The 17,813-nt window shown below is 42.3% G+C and overlaps 1 protein-coding gene across 1 annotated transcript in view; it reads left to right on the plus strand.

Annotated features, from left to right (window-relative positions):
• CUNH10orf67 (chromosome unknown C10orf67 homolog) overlaps positions 1-17,813 on the plus strand; it is a 162,011-nt gene that overhangs the window by 70,994 nt on the left and 73,204 nt on the right. Inside the window, 2 exon segments of the mRNA XM_039233064.1 lie at positions 5,499-5,564; positions 17,013-17,072. Coding sequence (XP_039088995.1) covers positions 5,499-5,564; positions 17,013-17,072 — 126 coding nt within the window.

The following is a 17,813-nucleotide window of genomic DNA, read 5'->3' on the forward strand; positions in this document are numbered from 1 at the left end:
GTATTGAGCAGAAAGAATCTAGAACCATGGGTTCCTTTTCCATTTCTGCCACTATGATCCCTTGGGCCAGTGCCTTATGTTTCTTCCTGCCTCTCATTGCTTACTGTGTGGGTAGAATGAGATAGTGTACATCAAAGTGTTTTGTCAGCTGGAAAGATATACCAAAGTTGTTGAACAAGTGAGAGCTGATATTTATTGGTTTGGTTTCCAATATCCTCCACTTAATCAATTAATTCATCAATGTTTATTAGAAGCCTTTTAGTGCCAGGCACTATGCTACTGCTGAGAAACAAAATTACACACACACACACACACACACACACACCACCCAGCTGTGGAGCAGATTAAGTCTAGAGCATGAGACAAAAACCCCTGGACTGTGTGATAATATAAGTATGTACATAGAGAAGAGATGTCTAGCTTTACCCGGAAGGTTCTAGAAAGGCTTCTCAAAGAGTTCCACACCTATCTCACCCTCTTTCACTCAAGCTGATCTTTCCAGGTAGGTAGGAGGGTGGTAGAGCCAGATACAAAGTGTGAATGCATAATGTGTGAGATATACCCATGCACTTGTTTGTGATTTGGTATGGCTAAAGTATGAGCTAGGAATCTGGTGAGCTATGTGGCACAAATTTGTGTTGGGGCAGCAAGAGGCGGGAAGTCTGGGGTGTGGGGTAAGCAGTTCAGAAGCCTCTGCATAAGATACTGGATAAGATACATGTTTTCTTTTTTAGCCCTGGATACATTAGAAACAAGTTGATGCAAGCCTGCATCTGGGTAGGCCGACTCCTTGCTGTCTATTAGGGTTTAGAAGCACTGTCCAGTATGGTATTCAGCAACTTTTATGTTTCAATGCCAATAATCTAATAACAGTTGAATCGAATCTATACTCCAGCTGTGGCCATTAATACGAATCTCCTCCTGGGAAGGAGTCAGACCAGAAGCCAGACATTACAGCCCGGGGTGTGATCAGCATGAGGACACGGGGCAGCAGAGATCGCTGTGGGGTGAAAGATACTGAGTTGACTCCCAGAAGAAGGGTTCTAGTCAGCCAGGAAAGGGACATGGGAGACAGGAAGGGTCAGAAACATGCAGAACGGAAGTAAGAGCATGCGATCTGCTATAGCTGAAGGATACGTGAGCGCAAGGGCGGCAAGGAGCAGGCCACATGGCAGAGGGTTACGATTCATGCCGAGGGCTCTGAAGTGCCTTCGGAGTGCACTGGGGAGCCTTGGACATTGGGGAAGGATTCGATTCTTTGATTTCTTTGTTTCAGAAAGAAAATGAGTGAGAGGGAGGAAAGTCCAGAGCCAGAGGGACCAGTTAAGAGGTTCCTTGGATAAACGAGGGAAACTATAATCTGAAACAGAAAGAAGACAGGGACACTGGGGATAATTGGGAAGGATGAACTCAGAGATGATTAGGCAGTAAAAGCTTGGCCATCAATAAGTTTGAAGGCAGGAGAGGAAAGGAGCGAGAGAAGTTACGGTTGGCGAGCATCCAAATGAAAAGGAGGACAGGCAGAGGGAGAAGAGGGAGTGGGGATATCATGGAAGCCAAACAAGAGAGTCTCCTTTGCAGGGTGTCATGCTGCCCGGTGTGCGAAAGGCTAAAAAGGAAAGAACAGGCAATTAGCCCTGGCAACAGTGACCCTGGTCATATTAATGAGAGCAATTTTACTGGGACAGTGGGAGCAGTTGAGAAGCAGGGTGAATGCCGAAATGGAGACGGTGGGCATGGGCAGCTCTCTAGAAGTTTGGACGGAGACATCCATTAAATGATGTCAATGGAAAGAAGAATGAGAGAGTGGACAAATGGCAGAAGATGTAACTGATAAAGAGTGTTCTACAGAGGGCAGGAAGGGTTGAGGTTAATGGCCTGGATGTTTGTGGTAACTGACACCCATTGGAAACTTGGCCACACTTGTTTTCAGACCAAGGTGTGATGACTTAATACAATATCTTTGCCTCCCACCTCATCAACTAGGCCACTGAGTCACCATCGGAGCCTTCTGGCTAGCCAGTCCCCACTGTTCTGCAGCCCTGCTCCGGTGGAGATGGGCCAATCCGTGCGTGTTGGTGGCATGGCTAGAGCCTGGATAGGGATATTTTAACCCAGAATAGCCACACCTTCCATCTGCCTATCATTTCACTTGGATCTAATTAGCACCCTTTCTTACTACTCCGTATAGGTCTTCCAATCTCCGCTACTTTTCTCAATTCCTTTATTCCATCCCTCCATGCTACTTCCTAATTCACAGAGAACATGGTAGACACTTGGATTTTTTTCCCCTTCTGCACTCTCTTACTCTGTCACCTTTACTCTTTTTCTTTTCTTTTCTTTTCTTTTCTTTTCTTTTCTTTTCTTTTCTTTTCTTTTCTTTTCTTTTTAATGTTTACTTATTTTTGAGAGACAGAGCATGAGCAGGGGAAGGGCAGAGAGAAGGAGACACAGAATCTGAAGCAGGCCCCAGGCTCCACTGAGCTGTCAGCACAGAGCCGGACACGGGGCTTGAACCCACAATCTGTGAGATCCTGACCTGAGCTGAAGTCAGCCGCTTAACTGACTGAGCCTCCCAGGTGCCCCAACCTTTACTTTTTTTCGTCAGAAGATGAACATTCTTTGCCCTGACTCATCTTTCCATCTATTCCCAGACTCATTTCTACATTCCTCCTCTTCTGGAACTTTCTTCATCAGCCCCTTTCTCTCTAATGTCTTTAGAAATTTCCCTCTATTCTAGATATATTCTAGATAGTGAAGCCACCATCTTGGTGGGATCCATTGAGCCTAATCACCCCAAGCCATTGCCATTTACTGTACTTCAAATATTTTAAAAAGAAATCTGTGTTTAACAGCCCCTTTTTGATTATCCCAATGCTAGATTTTCCTGTGGGTAAGATCACAGTGAGATACATACTGCTTTCAATCCTTTTTAGATTTTTTCCTTCCTGAATTTTCTTCTGTATATGACAGGATCCCCCCCACCCCACCACCACCAAATCGTAGACGCCTTCTGCAGCAATGCTTGTTTCTTATTCTTCACACACTTCTTCATTCCTTCCTTCACACACTTCTTCATTCCTTCCTTCACACACTTCTTCCTTCCTTCCTTCACACACTTTTTCCTTCCTTCCTTCATACACTTCTTCCTTCCTTCACACACTACTTCATTCCTTCCTTCACACACTTCTTCATTCCTTCCTAAGCAAGATCTGTCACTGGCTTCTCCCCCTCCATTTTCCATTTGAGCACTGTTTTTGGGCATTCTATTCATCCTTGGTCTTCTTCGTTTTCTCTCTAGCTGACCTCAGACTCTCCCAAAATGTTTACCAATGACCTTCAAACTTCCTTTTCTGCTTCATGATTTCCCTGAATACCACATCCATAGTTTCAACTCTATTCTCATCCTTAATTTCAACATTACGTGCACTTTGATAGTCCCTGTCCACTCCCTATGGGAATTAGAAGCTCCCTCTGTGGCCCCACATACCCAGGACTATTTTGTATCTTTATATTCTTAGTCATCAGCCCTAAAAATATTTGCTGAACAAATGCGCTGCATGTTCATCAAACCCAGTGTCAGAATCTGAGCTCATTATCTTTTGAATCTAGACTCTCTGTGTTTTCCTGTTTAAATGAATGAACGTTGCCCTTGATCCAAAAGAATAGATGAGAAATCTAGGGCCATTCTCTTCTTTCTCCTTTATACTTTCATCCAGTTGGTGGCTCAGTCTGTACATTTGCTTTCCAAAATTTATCTCAAAGCCCCTTTCTCTGTCACAACATTGCTCCGGACTTGGTTGAGGCTCTCGTCATTTCCATAGATTAGAACTTCACTTTCCTGTCTCCACCCTCGTCCCTTTTCAAATCCATCTTTCACACTCTGCCATCGTTTTCTCACCCTCTAATCATATGTGCTAAAACCTACGGTTTCCCATTGCCTACAGTATAAAATCAGGCCACCCAAAGTTATACTGGGGAATTTTCCTATGACAGGAACAGCCTAAAACGCCTTCACATTTGCTGTCTCAAATTCTCTCTGGAAGAACTCTCCGAAGCAGGTTTTATTATCTTAATTTCCAGACAAGAAAACTAAGACTCAACACATAGGTTTAGTTTACCCACATAGCTAGTAACAAGAGCGTCGATTTGAACAGACTCCTGTCCCTCTCACTGCATCATCCTGCCTTCCACCCCTAATTATGGCCACCAAAACCCCTCCTACTGTCACCTGACTCTCCTCCTTTCCCTTCCTGTGACTTCTGTCTCTCTGCACCCTGGGCCCCATGACATTAAGCTTTTCCAAACTCCTCCATGACTCCATGCTTCTCTCCAATTGTTTCATCCACTATTTTCTCCGCCTTTTTCCTTCTCCACTTGTTGCACTTCTTCATATCCTTCAAAACCATTGTCAAATGGTGTTTCACGTGTTATATCTTATTCTAATGATGGTTGCTGGGATATGTGGATTTTTATGCTTTTTGACCCTCTGAAATTTTGACTTATTAACATATTTTCTCATGTATTCTAGTCATTTTTTTTCACATTGCTCTCCTGCCATAATGTAGATGCTCTAGAGGAAGGGATCTGTTCTACTTCATCTCTGTAACTCCATAGATCAACAAAATGCCTGGCATCTAAAAGGTGTTCCTTTTAGATAATATATATCAGATAAAATAATGCCTATGTAGTAAATTAATGAATATATGACTTGATTGAATTGAAAGGATGTCAAAACCAAGGTTTGAATTTTCTCAGTGTATATAACATACACAAATGCAAATAATCATTTAAGATCCTGAGGCAAGTGATGGGAGAACAGTGGCCCTGCAGTGTATGCTTTTTGATGGCTATTTTCTTTTCTTTTTTAATCTTAATTTATTTTAAGAGAGAGAGTGAGCAAGCGTGAGCAGGGGAGGGGCAGAGAGAGACAGAGAGATAAAGAGAGAGAGAGAGAATCCCAAGATGGCCCCATGCTGTCAACAGAGAGCCTGATGCAGGGCTCAAACCCACGAACCATAAGATCGTGACCTGAACCAAGATCAAGAGTCTGACACCTAACCGACAGAGCCACCCAGGTGCCCCTTGATGGCTATTTTCATTTGGCATGAATATACTTTGATGTGCATGTAAATATAACACAAAAATCTAAAGTAAAAGAAATGGGTCCTATAAAGAGGAAAGCAAAACTGCTCTTTTTGAAAGACTATACTTGCTTTATTATATATTGATGTCACATTTTGTTGGAGTAGGGTAAGGAAGATTGTAAATAAGTAAAAATATATAGTATAATTATATATATAGTATATAGTAAAAGTATAGTAATTACATACTGATATATTATTATTACATGATAATCTATAGACACTTACATTTTAAAAATCATACTAGGATCCTCTTTTCTCATATTTAAAATCAAAATACATGTAGCTGAATTCTGCTGAGGAGCAATTTAGGTGTTCTGTTCTTTTCTTTAATGTAATATTCTTCTTTTTTAGCTAATTGATGGCAGAGACAGATTACTATGTGAGCTTGATTATGAAAAATCAGTAGTCCAAGAAATGGTAAGATGATTTACATTATTTCCTAATAAATTCAAAACCAAGAATTTAATCATGAAAGCTTTATTTCTAACCGTTTACCATACTGTAAACTATTATTTCACCCTTGTGAATAATCTAAATGCATGCATAAGTATAAACTTTTTTTATTGAAGCATAAGTAACACACAATGTTTTATTAGTTTCAAGTGCACAAGGTAGTGATTTGACAATTCTATACATTAAGCTACGCGCCCTACAGTAAGCGCAGTCACCAAACATTATTTCAATAGTACTGACTATAGTTCCCATGCTGTACTTTTCAACCCCGGGACTTACTTATTTTATAACTGAAAGTCTGTACCTCTTAATCCCCTTCACCTATTTCGATAACCATTTTCAAATGACCGTTTTTAAGAAAACAGTTTGATTCATATGTGAAAAAATGTAAGAAGTTGCCATGTCGATGAGCTTTATATAAGAAATAGTATTACTGTTTAAAGCACTGTACGAAGTTTTTGAGGTTTTTTTTATGGGGATGTGAAAAAAAAACACAAATAGGAGAGCCCAGTATTTTGAAGGATTTGCTATTTTTAGTTACAAATTGCCATAAGTGACAACAGAAAAGAACCCAGCTAGATATTTTGGCATTCTGTGTCAGTCTCATAAGAAAACACTGGCTTTTTATGTTCTTTTAAGAGAACTTTCCAGACGGCTGCTCTTTTATTTTATCTGTTGACTACCCGCCCCCCAGGCCCCGCCACCTCACCCCCCTGCCCAGCTTATGGTGTTGTAACCCGGCTTTCAACTGGTCACCACTAGTATGTCTTTGTTGCAGTAAACTGACTGCGTGCATTATAATCAAAAATAAAACACAGCTTGACTTGCGTTCTAAATGTGCTTGAAAAGAATATGATACTGTTTAGAAGAGAAAAGGTTGTTCATAGGAAGTCAACACCACTTCAGATATTGAAACATTCCCTTTTTTACAGCTTGTCACACTTAGTGCCAAGTCATGACTGTTCCCCTAACTCTGTTTTGTTGCTGTCAGCGCCATGTGTTTTGGGTTCCTTGTCATAGAAATTAATGCCGAACAATGCTCAGGGAATACAATAAAGCCTTCTATGAAACCAACTTGGGAATGCAGGCAAGGGCGAAATTATGGTTAAGCTATTCACTGAAACCATGTGCGAACAAATATGTTGTTTTGAACCCTTTCCTTTTATTTAGATACCTGGCCTATAAAACTTGTCTCTATTATTTGAGTTTACTGGGTTGATTTCCTCGCTCCCCTCCCGGGCTCCTGTCATTCCTCCAAACTTCTAGGAGTTGCTTCTGAAAACAAACTAAATGTGCACATTGTCATTAAAATGATCAGTGTTTTTATAGAACGGGGACCGACTGTTATACTGTCGGTTTGTTGGTGGCATTAGAGATTAAACTACTTGATCATAAGAAAGCCAGCCTGTGCCCATGCTGTGAACACAGCCCGGAGATTTCCTTTGCCTCTTTATTTAAGCCGCAAGCAGCTAACCCGGTGCTACCACAGCGCCCGCAGAGGAGCCAATCCCGTTTTATTTCGTTGTTGAGAAGTTTTCGGGGCACCATGCTTGTTGCCAAGCAGCAAGATCTTGCATCGCAAACCCGGCAGGGCACAAGAGCCTTCGGAATGCTCAGAGCTAGTTTGGGGGTTCCTGTTTTCAGGAGAGGGGGTCTGCTCAAGGTTCTTCTTACGGCCAGGGTTTCCATGGTGTCCTCGTGGGCCCAGCAAGGTCACTGTGGGGCACCCCCTCCCTCCCACCAGGGCATTCTGTTACTAACTCCGGGGGAGGTGGGCTCCCGGGCTTCCTTTGTTTCCTGCCATGGTACTTTTTTCCGGAAATGAAGATTTCTGGATGGATGATTGCACCTAGCTGGGGAAGTGGGAGAAGGTGGCTTGGATGCAGAGTCTTTCGTAGAAACTTTAAAAACTTTCTCACTGAAGGGTTTTTACCCCATGCGTGTCTATGACTGTTCTCCAATGCCCCTTATTTTCTCGCCTTTTAAGAGCCTCGTTTAAAAAGTCCAAGATCAGGGGCGCCTGGGTGGCTCAGTCGGTTAAGCATCTGACTTCGGCTCAGGTCATGATCTCATGGTTCGTGGGTTCTAGCCCCGCGTCGGGCTCTGTGCTGACAGCCAGCTCAGAGCCTGGAGTCTGCTTCAGATTCTGTGTCTCCCTCTCTCTCTGACCCTCCCCCTGCTCATGCTATCTCTCTCTCTCTCTCTCTCTCAGAAATAAATAAGAAACATTAAAAAAATAAAAATATAGCTTTAAAAAACATAAAAAGTCCAAGAGCTGCAAGTAAAAAGGCACCTTCAATAAAGGCAGGTAAGCAGTGAGATAGGGAGGTATGGTAGTTTTAGATTGGCTTGAGGGAAAGCATATGAAATAATTTCGTATCGTCCTGTGATGCCTACATTTAGTGGTTTTCACTTATCTTGTTTTTTTTTAATTGAGATATAACTGCCATATAACAGTTATATATATAACATATAATATATAATATTGCATTCGTTCTAGGTGTACAACAAAATGATTTGACATGTGCATATGTTGTAAAATGATCACCCCTGTAACTCTAGTGAATATTCATCACCAAACATAATTACAAAACTTTTTCTTGTGATGAGAACTTTTAAGATTGGCCCTTTTAGCAAGTTTCAACTATACAATACAGTATTGCTAAGTAGAGTCACCATGCTGTGTATTATATTCCCAGGAGATTTATTAAAACTAGGAGTTTGCATATATTGATCACCTTCGCCCATTTCACCCACCGCCCTCCACCCCCACCTCTGGCAACCACCAATCTGTTTCTCTAAGTTCAGTTTTTAATTTTTTTTAATGTTTATTCTTGTGTGTGTGTGAGAGAGAGAGTGTCAGAGCACGAGCAGGGGAGGGGCAGAAAGAGAGAGAGGAGACACAGAATCCGAGGCAGGCGTCAGGCTCTGAGCTGTGAGCCCAGAGCCCGATGTAGGACCTGAATTCACCAGCCATGAGATCATGACCTGAGCTGAAGTCAGATGCTTAACTGACTGACCCACCCAGGTGCCCCTCTAAGTTCAGTTTTTAGATTCCACATGTAAGTGATCATAAGGTACTTCTCTCTTCCTCTGACTTATTTCACTTAGTGCAATGCCCTCAAGGCCCATTGCAAATGGCAGGATTTCCTTCTTTTTTGTGGCTGAATAGTATTCCATTATACATACCTGCCACATTTTCTTTATCCATTCATCTGTAATGGACACTTTAGGTTGTTTCCACGTGCTGGCTCTTGCAGTGAACATGGGGGTGCAGATATCTTTTTGAGATAAGTGATGTTGCTTCCTTCAGATAAGTACTCAGAAGTAGAATTGCTGGGTCATATGGTAATTCTATTTTGAATTAAATTGAATTGAATTGAAGTTTTAAAATTTATTTTTAATGCTTATTTATTTTTGAGAGTTGGAGAGAGAGCGTGAGAGGGAGAGGGGCAGAGAGAGAGAGGGAGACACAGAATCCGAAGCAGGCTCTAGGCCCTGAGCTGTCGGCACAGAGCCCGACGCAGAACTCCAACTCACAAACCGTGAGATCGTGACCTGAGCCGAAGTCGGATGCTTAACCGACTGAGCCACCCAGGTGCCCCTATTTTTAATTTTTTTGAGGAAACTCCACACTGTCTTTCAGAGCGACTGCACCAGTTTGCATTCCCACCAGCAGGGCCCACGTGTTCCCTTTTCTCCACTTTTTTGCCAACACTTGTTATCTCTAATGCTAGCCACTCCATCAGGTATGAGGTGATATTATGTTTTGATATGCATTTCCCTGATGATTAAGGGTGTTGACCACCTTTAATGTACCTCTTGGCTATTTGAACTTCTTCTTTGGAAGCTGTGTACTTAGATCATCTGCCCATTTTTTTTTTAATGTTTTATTCATTTCTAGGAGAGAGAGAGAGACAACGTGAGCAGGGGAGGGTCAGAGAGAGAGAGAGAGTCACAGACTCTGAAACAGGCTCCAGGCTCCGAGCTGGCAGTCAGCACAGAGCCCGATGCGGGGCTCGAACCCACGAACCGCGAGATCATAACCTAAGCGAAAGTCGGACCCTTAACCGACTAAGCCACCCAGGCGCCCCAGTCATCTGCCCAGTTTTAATTGGATTCTTTGGGTTTGTTGGGGGGTTGTTTGTTTTGTTTTGTTTTGCTTTGTTGCTATGGAGTTGTATGGGATCTTTATATATTTTGCATATTAATTCCTTATCAGATACATGATCTCCAAATGTTTTCTACCATTCCAAAAGCTGCCTTTTTATTTTCTTGATTATTTGTTTGGCTGTGCTGAAGCTTTTTAATGGGATGTAGTCTCACTTGTTTGATTTTTATTTTGGTATTTGTGTGTTAGGTGTCATATCCAAAAAAAAAAAAAATCATTGCTGAGACCTATGTCAAGAAGCTTTTCCCCTATGTTTTCTTTGAGGAGTTTTATGGCTTCAGGCCTTACATTTAAGTATGTAATTTATTTTGAGTTGATTTCTGTGAGTAGTATAAGATAGGGGTCTAGTTTCATTCTTTGACATGTGAATGTCCAATTTTCCCAGCACCATTTATTGAAGAGACTGTCTTTTCTTTTTCTCTTCTTTTCTTTTTTCTTTTGAGAGAGAGCGAGAGAGAGCCGAGAGTATGTGCAAGTAGTGGAGGGGGCAGATGGAGACAGAGAGAGAGAGAGAGAGAGAGAGAGAGAGAGAGAGAGAGACAGTGTGAGCAGGGGAGGGTCAGATTGAGAGGGAGACACAGAATCTGAAACAGGCTCCAGGCTCTGAGCTGACTGTCAGTACAGAGCCCAAAGCGGGGCTCAAACTCATGAACCGTGAGATCACGACCTGAGCCGAAGTCAGACGCTTAACCGATTAAGCCACCCAGGTGCCCGGGGAGAGAGAATCTTAAGCAGGCTCCACCCTCAGCCCAGAGTCGATGTGGGGCTCAATCTCAGGACTTTGGGACCATGACCTGAGCCAAAATCAAGAGTCAGATGCTCAACTGACTGAGCCACCCAGGCACCCCTATCTCTTCTTTATCGAGCATTTTTGGCTCCTTTGTCAATATTAGTTGATTATTTATTCATGGGTTTATTTTTGGACTCTCAATTCTGTTTCATTGGGTCTATCTGTCTGTTTTTATGCTAGTGCCATACCGTTTTGATCACTCTAGCTTTGTGATATAGTTTGAAATCACAGTGTGATGCCTCAGCTTTGTTCTTCTTTCTCAGGATTGCTGTGGCTTTTGGGGGGTCTTCTGTGGTTCCGTATAAGTTTTAGGATCATTTTTTTCTACCTCTGTAAAAAGCACAGTCTGTAAAAAGTGGAATCTTAACTGGGATTGCATTGGCTTTGAGTAACACAGACCTTTTAATAATATTAATTCTTCCAGTCCATCAACAGGAGATATCTTTCCATTTACTTGTGTCTTCTTCAATTTCTTTCATCGGTGTCTTCTAGTTTTCAGTGTACAAATCTTTCACCTCCTTGGTTAAATTTATTCTTAAATGCTTTCATGTTTTTGATTCTATGGTAAATGGGATCGTTTTCTTTAAGATAATTTGTTGTTGGCATATAGAAAATGCTGCTGATTTTTATAGGTAAGTTTCATATCCTGCACTTTCACATATCTTGAAGCGAACAGTAACAAAAAAAGGAAGGTTCTCATCAGAAAAGTACTATAACTGAACTCTTAATTTTAACTATTTTTCTTTTGGCTTCATCTCAGTGTACCTGGCTTTTGGGACCATCTAGACTTAAGATGGAAAGGGGTTATTAAGGTTGCTCTGGCTCCTCATTCTGCGGGCACAGCCCTGAGTTATTGCTACACTTGGCCTTGATCCTGTAACCAGGTTCCCTGTTGTCTGAGCTCCCTCTGAGTCAGGCCTTGGGTCTGTCTAGTCCTATTCTGGGTAGGAATGTGGCAGTGTTTGGCCATTCAATGAGGAAACCAATCTTTTGGTGACTCAGACATTTACTGTAATAAAATATATGATTGAATTTCTGTGCCTAGGCCTGTGTATTTGATAAAATTGAGATGATTCTGTCACTTCTCATTGGTACCATCACTGTTCTAAAGCTGGCGTCCCCCATGTAGAATCCACAGTTCACCACCAATTGCCACCCTAGGGCTGAGCACCACTTTGGAACCTGGGGCCTGCTTTCAGTGATCTGCGCGAAACCGCATCACGTTGTAGCTCTGGAGAGTAGTGGCCCTTTTTAAAATTATTTTTTTTAAGTTTATTTATTTTGGAGAGGTAAACAGAGCATGAGCTGGAGAGGGGCAGAGAGAGAGAGAAAGAGAGAAGGAGACACAGAATCTGAAGCAGGCTCCAGGCTCTGAGCTGTCAGCACAGAGCCCCATGCGAGGCTCAAACTCACGAACTGTTACATCAAGACCTGAGCTGAAGTCAGACGCTTACTGGACTGAGCCACCCAGGTGCCCCAAGAATAGTTGCTCTTAATGCAGATGAACATGACACAGTAGTGGCTCAGTGTGACTGCCTCCCTTTATACATGACAGGGAGAGGAGCAAGTTCTCCTTTGCTGCCCACCATGAAGAAAATGTGTCCCACACACTCCTGGCCATGTGGGAGCCCTGCTCTGCCTTTATGATCTCCTGATAAGTCACAGAGGCAGAGGGCAGACCTTGTGAAAGGAATGTTCCTGTGAGCGGGTGTGTTCAAAATCCATTACCACGAAGCCCACACACCCTTGTAGCAATTCGTTCCCTACGGAACTAGCAGATGCGGCTGTCTGCCCCAAATCAGGAGGTTTATGGCAAACTGTCTCAGAGTTCGGTTTCTTCTCTCTGGCTTCCTCTTCCTAAAGTGCCCTCCCTGGGTTAGCTTCTAGTCATACTTCAGGTCAGAGATCAGATAACACCTCTGGGAACCCCTCCCCATTGCTGCCCTGGACTGGATGAGGTGTTTATATAGGTTGACACAGCACATGGCCCCCTTCATGTGGCTCTCCTCACACTGTGTACAGCGGGCCTGTTGAGGTATCTGCTGTCACCATCCAGCAGGCTACTAGAGAGCAGGAGCTGCATCTTGTCCAAAGCCTTCCATGGTGGCGGCCACAGAATAGATACCCAAATATCTGTTACTAGTACATGAAGGAATGAATTTCAAAAACGATTAGCCATGGGGCACCTGGGTGGCTCAGTCGGTTGAGCGTCCGACTCTTGATTTTGGCTCAGGTCATGATTTCACAGGTCGCGATTGGAGCCCCGTATCGGGCTTTGTGCTGACAGTGTGGAGCCTGCTTGGGATTCCCTCTCTCCCTCTCTCCCTCCCTCTCTCTGCCTCTCCTCCCCAATCTCTCTCTCTCTCTCAAATAAGTAAACATTGAGATCTGGGCTTCCAGCTGACCCTGTAACTGGATGGGATTTGGGGGAGGCTTGGGTGATGATGAATGTGTTTTGCATATGGGAAAAAATGTAAAATGGGGGAGCCAGGGGACAGATAAATGTAGAAAAAGAATTTGAGAAAGTCCAATACACATCTGTGATAGAAACTCTCAAAGAAATGGGAATAGAGCTACTAATGGGTATTTGCAAAACACTTAGACATGTTTCATGGGGATTGAAACTAAGATCAGAAATGAGACAAGAATTTCTGCGCTTATCACTTCTATTCAACATTGTAGTTTAGGATTTAGCCAGTATAATAATGTAAGAAAAAGAAATAAATAGGAGTGCCTGGGTGGCTCAGTTGGTTAAGCATCTGACTTCAGCTCAGGTCATGATCTCATGGTTTGGGGGTTCAAGCCTCATGTTGGGCTCTGTGCTGACAGCTAACTCAGAGCCTGGGCCTGCTTCTGATTCTGTGTTTCCCTCTCTCTCTGACCCTCCCTTGCTCATGCTGTCTGCCTCTCTCTCAAAAAATAAAAAATAAATAAACAAAACATAATAAAAGAAAAAGAAATAAATAGCATAAAAGTAAATAGCATCCAGATTGGAAAAGAAGAAGTTTTATTCCCAGATGACATGATCATCTATATAAGAAATCTTAAAGAATCTAGAGAGAAGCCACTAGAATTAATAAGTGAATTTAGCAAGGTTTCAAAGCTCAAGATATAAAAATAATGTACGTCTGTATACAAGCAATAAATAATGAAAAATTGAAATAAAAACAACTTATACTAGTATAAATATATGAAATGCTTATGGATAAATTTGACAAAATATGTACAAAACCATACAAAACATGGCTGAGAGAAATTAAGACTTAAATAGATGGAAAAAACACACCATATTCATGATTGAGACAATGCATATTGAGCTCTCAGGTATCTCTAGATTTATAGATTCAACACAATCCCAATCAAAATTCTAGCAGGCTCTTTTAATTATTATTATTAATCAACAATCTCCTCTAAATTATATATGGAAATGCATGGACATTGAATAGCTGAAATGATTTGGGGAAAGAACAAAGCTAAAGGACTCACACAACCTGCTTTCAAGATTCAATCTAAAGACACAGTAGTCAGGGTACAATGATATTGGCCTAAGGATAAACATACAGGTTGATGGAAGGGAATACAAAGCCCAAAAACAGAACCAGTGAGTCATGTAGGGTGAAAGTTGTTTTATGTATTATACTTGCATCACATTACAATCTTTGCTTTATTTTTTTACAGCTCTGTTTATGTAATCTTTACACCCAATGAGGGGCTCGAACTCACAACAACTGTTGTGAATTCTACCCACTGAGCCAGCCAGCTGCCTCTATAATTTTTGCTTTATTATTTTATTTTCATATAGTTTTTGCTTTAAAAAGTTGTGTGTATTTGAAAGAAATTAAGACAAAATAGTCCTACATATTTATCATTTCTGATGCTCTGCATGCCTCCCTAAAGATTGGAGGCTCTCCCTGGGATCATTTTTCTTCAGTCTGAGGAGATTCTTTTAGAGTTTCTGATAGGTCAGGACTGTGGTGATGCAGTCCGTCTATTTTTTTTTACCCAAAAGCATCTTTCTTTTGCCTTCAATTTTTTTTTTTTTTTTTAGTGTTTGTTTATTTTTGAGAGAGAGACAGAGAGACAGAGCGTGAGCAGGGGAGGGGCAGAGAGAGAGGGACACAGAGTCGGAAGCAGGCTCCAGGCTCTGAGCTGTCAGCACAGAGCCCAATGTGGAGCTCGAACCCACAAACTGAGAGATCATGACCTTAAGCTGAAGTCCAACACCTAAGCGATTGAGCCGCCCAGGCACCCCTCTTTTGCCTTTGATCTTGAAAGATACTTTCTCTCAGCACAGAATCCCCAGTTGACAGTGTTGGTTTCTTTCATTCTTTCAGCACTTTAGAGATCTCATTCCACTAGAGTTTTGGCTACTGTCTGAGCGTCAGTCTGTTAATAGTCTCTTCCCTTGAGAATAGATCAACCACACACCTTTGTATGTGGAGCCCTTGGGGATTTTAAGGGCATTACGAATGTTATGTGTCATTTTTAAAAATCAGGCACTGAGGGGGCGCCTGGGCGGCTCAGTGGGTTGAGCGTCCAACTTCTGCTCAAGTCATGACCTCACGATTTGTGAGTTGGGGCCCCGCATCGGGCTCTGTGCTGACAGCGCAGAGGATCCTCTGTCCCCCTCTGTGCCCCTCCTCTGCTCACGTTCTCCCTCAGAAAAAAAAATAAATGAATTTTAAAAATCAGGCAATGAATTTGGTTGGAATCAAATGCAAGCCATGTCCCACACGTGGCGGGTGGAGGCATCTCCAGTCCTGATTCGGTCTTTGAGCCTTCTGTCCGCTGCAGGCATCATTCAGGCATCAGCTAGAGTTTGGGCAAAATCCATGCACACACTTTGGGGCTCTGCAGTCTTTCCTGGGGGTCTCCTTGCCTTGGGGCCTTTCATTGGCTGTGGTTGCCCTGAACCGTGTGCTCAGCGTCCTGAAAGGCTGCTGGTTTTCCTTCAATTTCCGGTGCTCTGCCCAGATGGCCTGGGCATCACTGTCAAGTCAAAAGCCATTGTCTTCAGGTAATTGCTTCTTTTTACATTTTTTTCCCAGAGTTTATAGTTGTCATCTGTGGTAGGGTTGTTTTCCCAGCAGTTACACAGCCGGGACACACATAACTCCTGCCAGACTGTGTCTTCATAATATGAATATTATCATGTCACACACATACACCCCTCCCCCCCACTTAAAATCCTTCAGTGGTGTCCTCTTGCGTTTGAAATAAAATCCCAGCTTTGCGTGTTCTCCTTGATCGTAGCACACCTGCCCAGGTTCCCCCAAATGCGGTGCTCCATGGATATCAGTTACCCTCCCCCCAGACCTCAATCGTTCATGAGACAGACCTGCCTTCTACTGAATTCTGCACTCTCTGTAGGGGAGAGCTATGTAATTGATGAGACACCAGTGAGATGAACGGTTAGAGGTATTTCTTATTTTTTAATTCCATAAGATTAGCCAGAATTAGGATCACTGCCATTACTTGTAACATAATATGATGAAAAAAAAGCTTAACATCATTGAAGCATGCGTGAATCATGTATTATTTGCCCCTTGCAGCCACATGGATGGGTTTTAAGGAAATTATACAAAGTAAAGGGAATTAGAGAAAGACAAATACTTTATAACCTTACCTATGGGTGGAATCTAAAGAAAACCTACGAAAATGAACTTATAAATGCCAGTGGGTAGGGTGGGACATGGGTGAAATGGGTGAAGGTGGTCAAAAGGTACAGATCTCCACTTACAAAATAGAAAGAGTTCATAGGAGCATCGTGTACAACATGGTGACTGTAGTTAATAATACTATATTGTGTATTTGAAGTTGCTAAGAGAGTAAATCTTGAATGTTCTCATCACAAGAAACAAATGTAACTGTGTGGTGATGGATGTTAACTAGATTTGTTGTCATAGATGCAAATTTTGAATTATGTTGCAGACCTGAAACTAATATAGCATTATGTGTCGATTATATCTCGATTATACATATGATAAAAAGCCTTTTATGCCTGGAAACTAGAATTGATTCTTTAAATCAAAATCTCTTCATTATATGATTGAAGTCTGGCTGTTGAATTATCTGAAGTTTCTTCACAAATTTTATGAGGCCTGGGATTTATAGCTATGGTAGTAATATATGAAACAAATTATTACCACAAAAGCAAACAATGTTTATTTCTCTAGAATCTCTGTTAGGCTTAAAACAATGAATAAATGCTAATGACTTTAAACATTTACGATTTTATTTCTTTCTGTTCACCTCTTTTAAGTGCTCTTTTTCTGAGTACAAATGTATTTTCTAGTTCATATTCAACATTATAACTTACATCCTCGTGATAGTTTTAGCAGTCAAGGGGTTTATAATTCTATGCTTTTGCTGCTTGAGGAAGTTCACTAGAAAATTCTCCTTTGGAGTCTTTGTAAATGATAACAAATGATACGGGTCTTCCATTTCACAGATTAATAAACAGAAGGAGGAAATGGAAATAAGGAAGAAGATCGACAGCCTAAGCAGCAAGGTTTGCATTTAAATTTCAGTTCTTTTTTTGTCTTTCAGTCTGTGTGTGTCTTACTTTGGCATCTGGGTTGAAGAATGCATACATACCATACCGAGACTTTTCAGCTCCTGAGATCTGAGTCTGAAGGAGAACATGCTTAAAAGTGTGTATGGGAGGAGCACCTGGGTGGCTCAGTCAGTTACGTGTCCGACTTGGGCTCAGGTCATGATCTCACGGTTCGTGGGTTCGAGCCCTGCATCAGGCTCTGCACTGACAGTGTGGAGCGTGCTTGGGAGTCTGTCTCTCCCTCTCTCTTTGCCCTCCTCCATTCATGCTTTCCCTCTCACAAAATAAATAAATAAACTTAAAAAAAAAAAAGTGTGGGTGGGAAACCAGGAGCCTGAAGGCTGAGATCAGTAGGGGGAGTGTACACTGACCAGAAGGCAAGCTTGGCTGAGGGGAAAGGAAGGGGCCCCTGGTACACTAAGCCTTAGGCTCATGCCCCGTCTCTTCAGATTCCTATCCCTTCCCTCCTACCTTCTATTCCCTGGCTTCCCACAAATCAGTGACAGCCCGCAAGCTGCCACTGCATCCCACTCTTCACTCCACCCCACCTTTGCAGCTGCTTCCAGAAACCATTGAATCTGTTGGTATGTTTTTCTTGGTACACCAGCATCAGTGGGAGGAGTGGAAAACCAGACCCAGCCTGCAAATTCAATCAGGCCAAGTGGGAGTGAGGGGAACAGACCCATGCCCTTTGGG

The sequence above is a fragment of the Hyaena hyaena genome, unplaced genomic scaffold, assembly GCF_003009895.1.
Source record: "Hyaena hyaena isolate Hyena2069 unplaced genomic scaffold, ASM300989v1 scaffold_72, whole genome shotgun sequence".
Taxonomy (NCBI): Eukaryota; Metazoa; Chordata; class Mammalia; order Carnivora; family Hyaenidae; genus Hyaena; species Hyaena hyaena.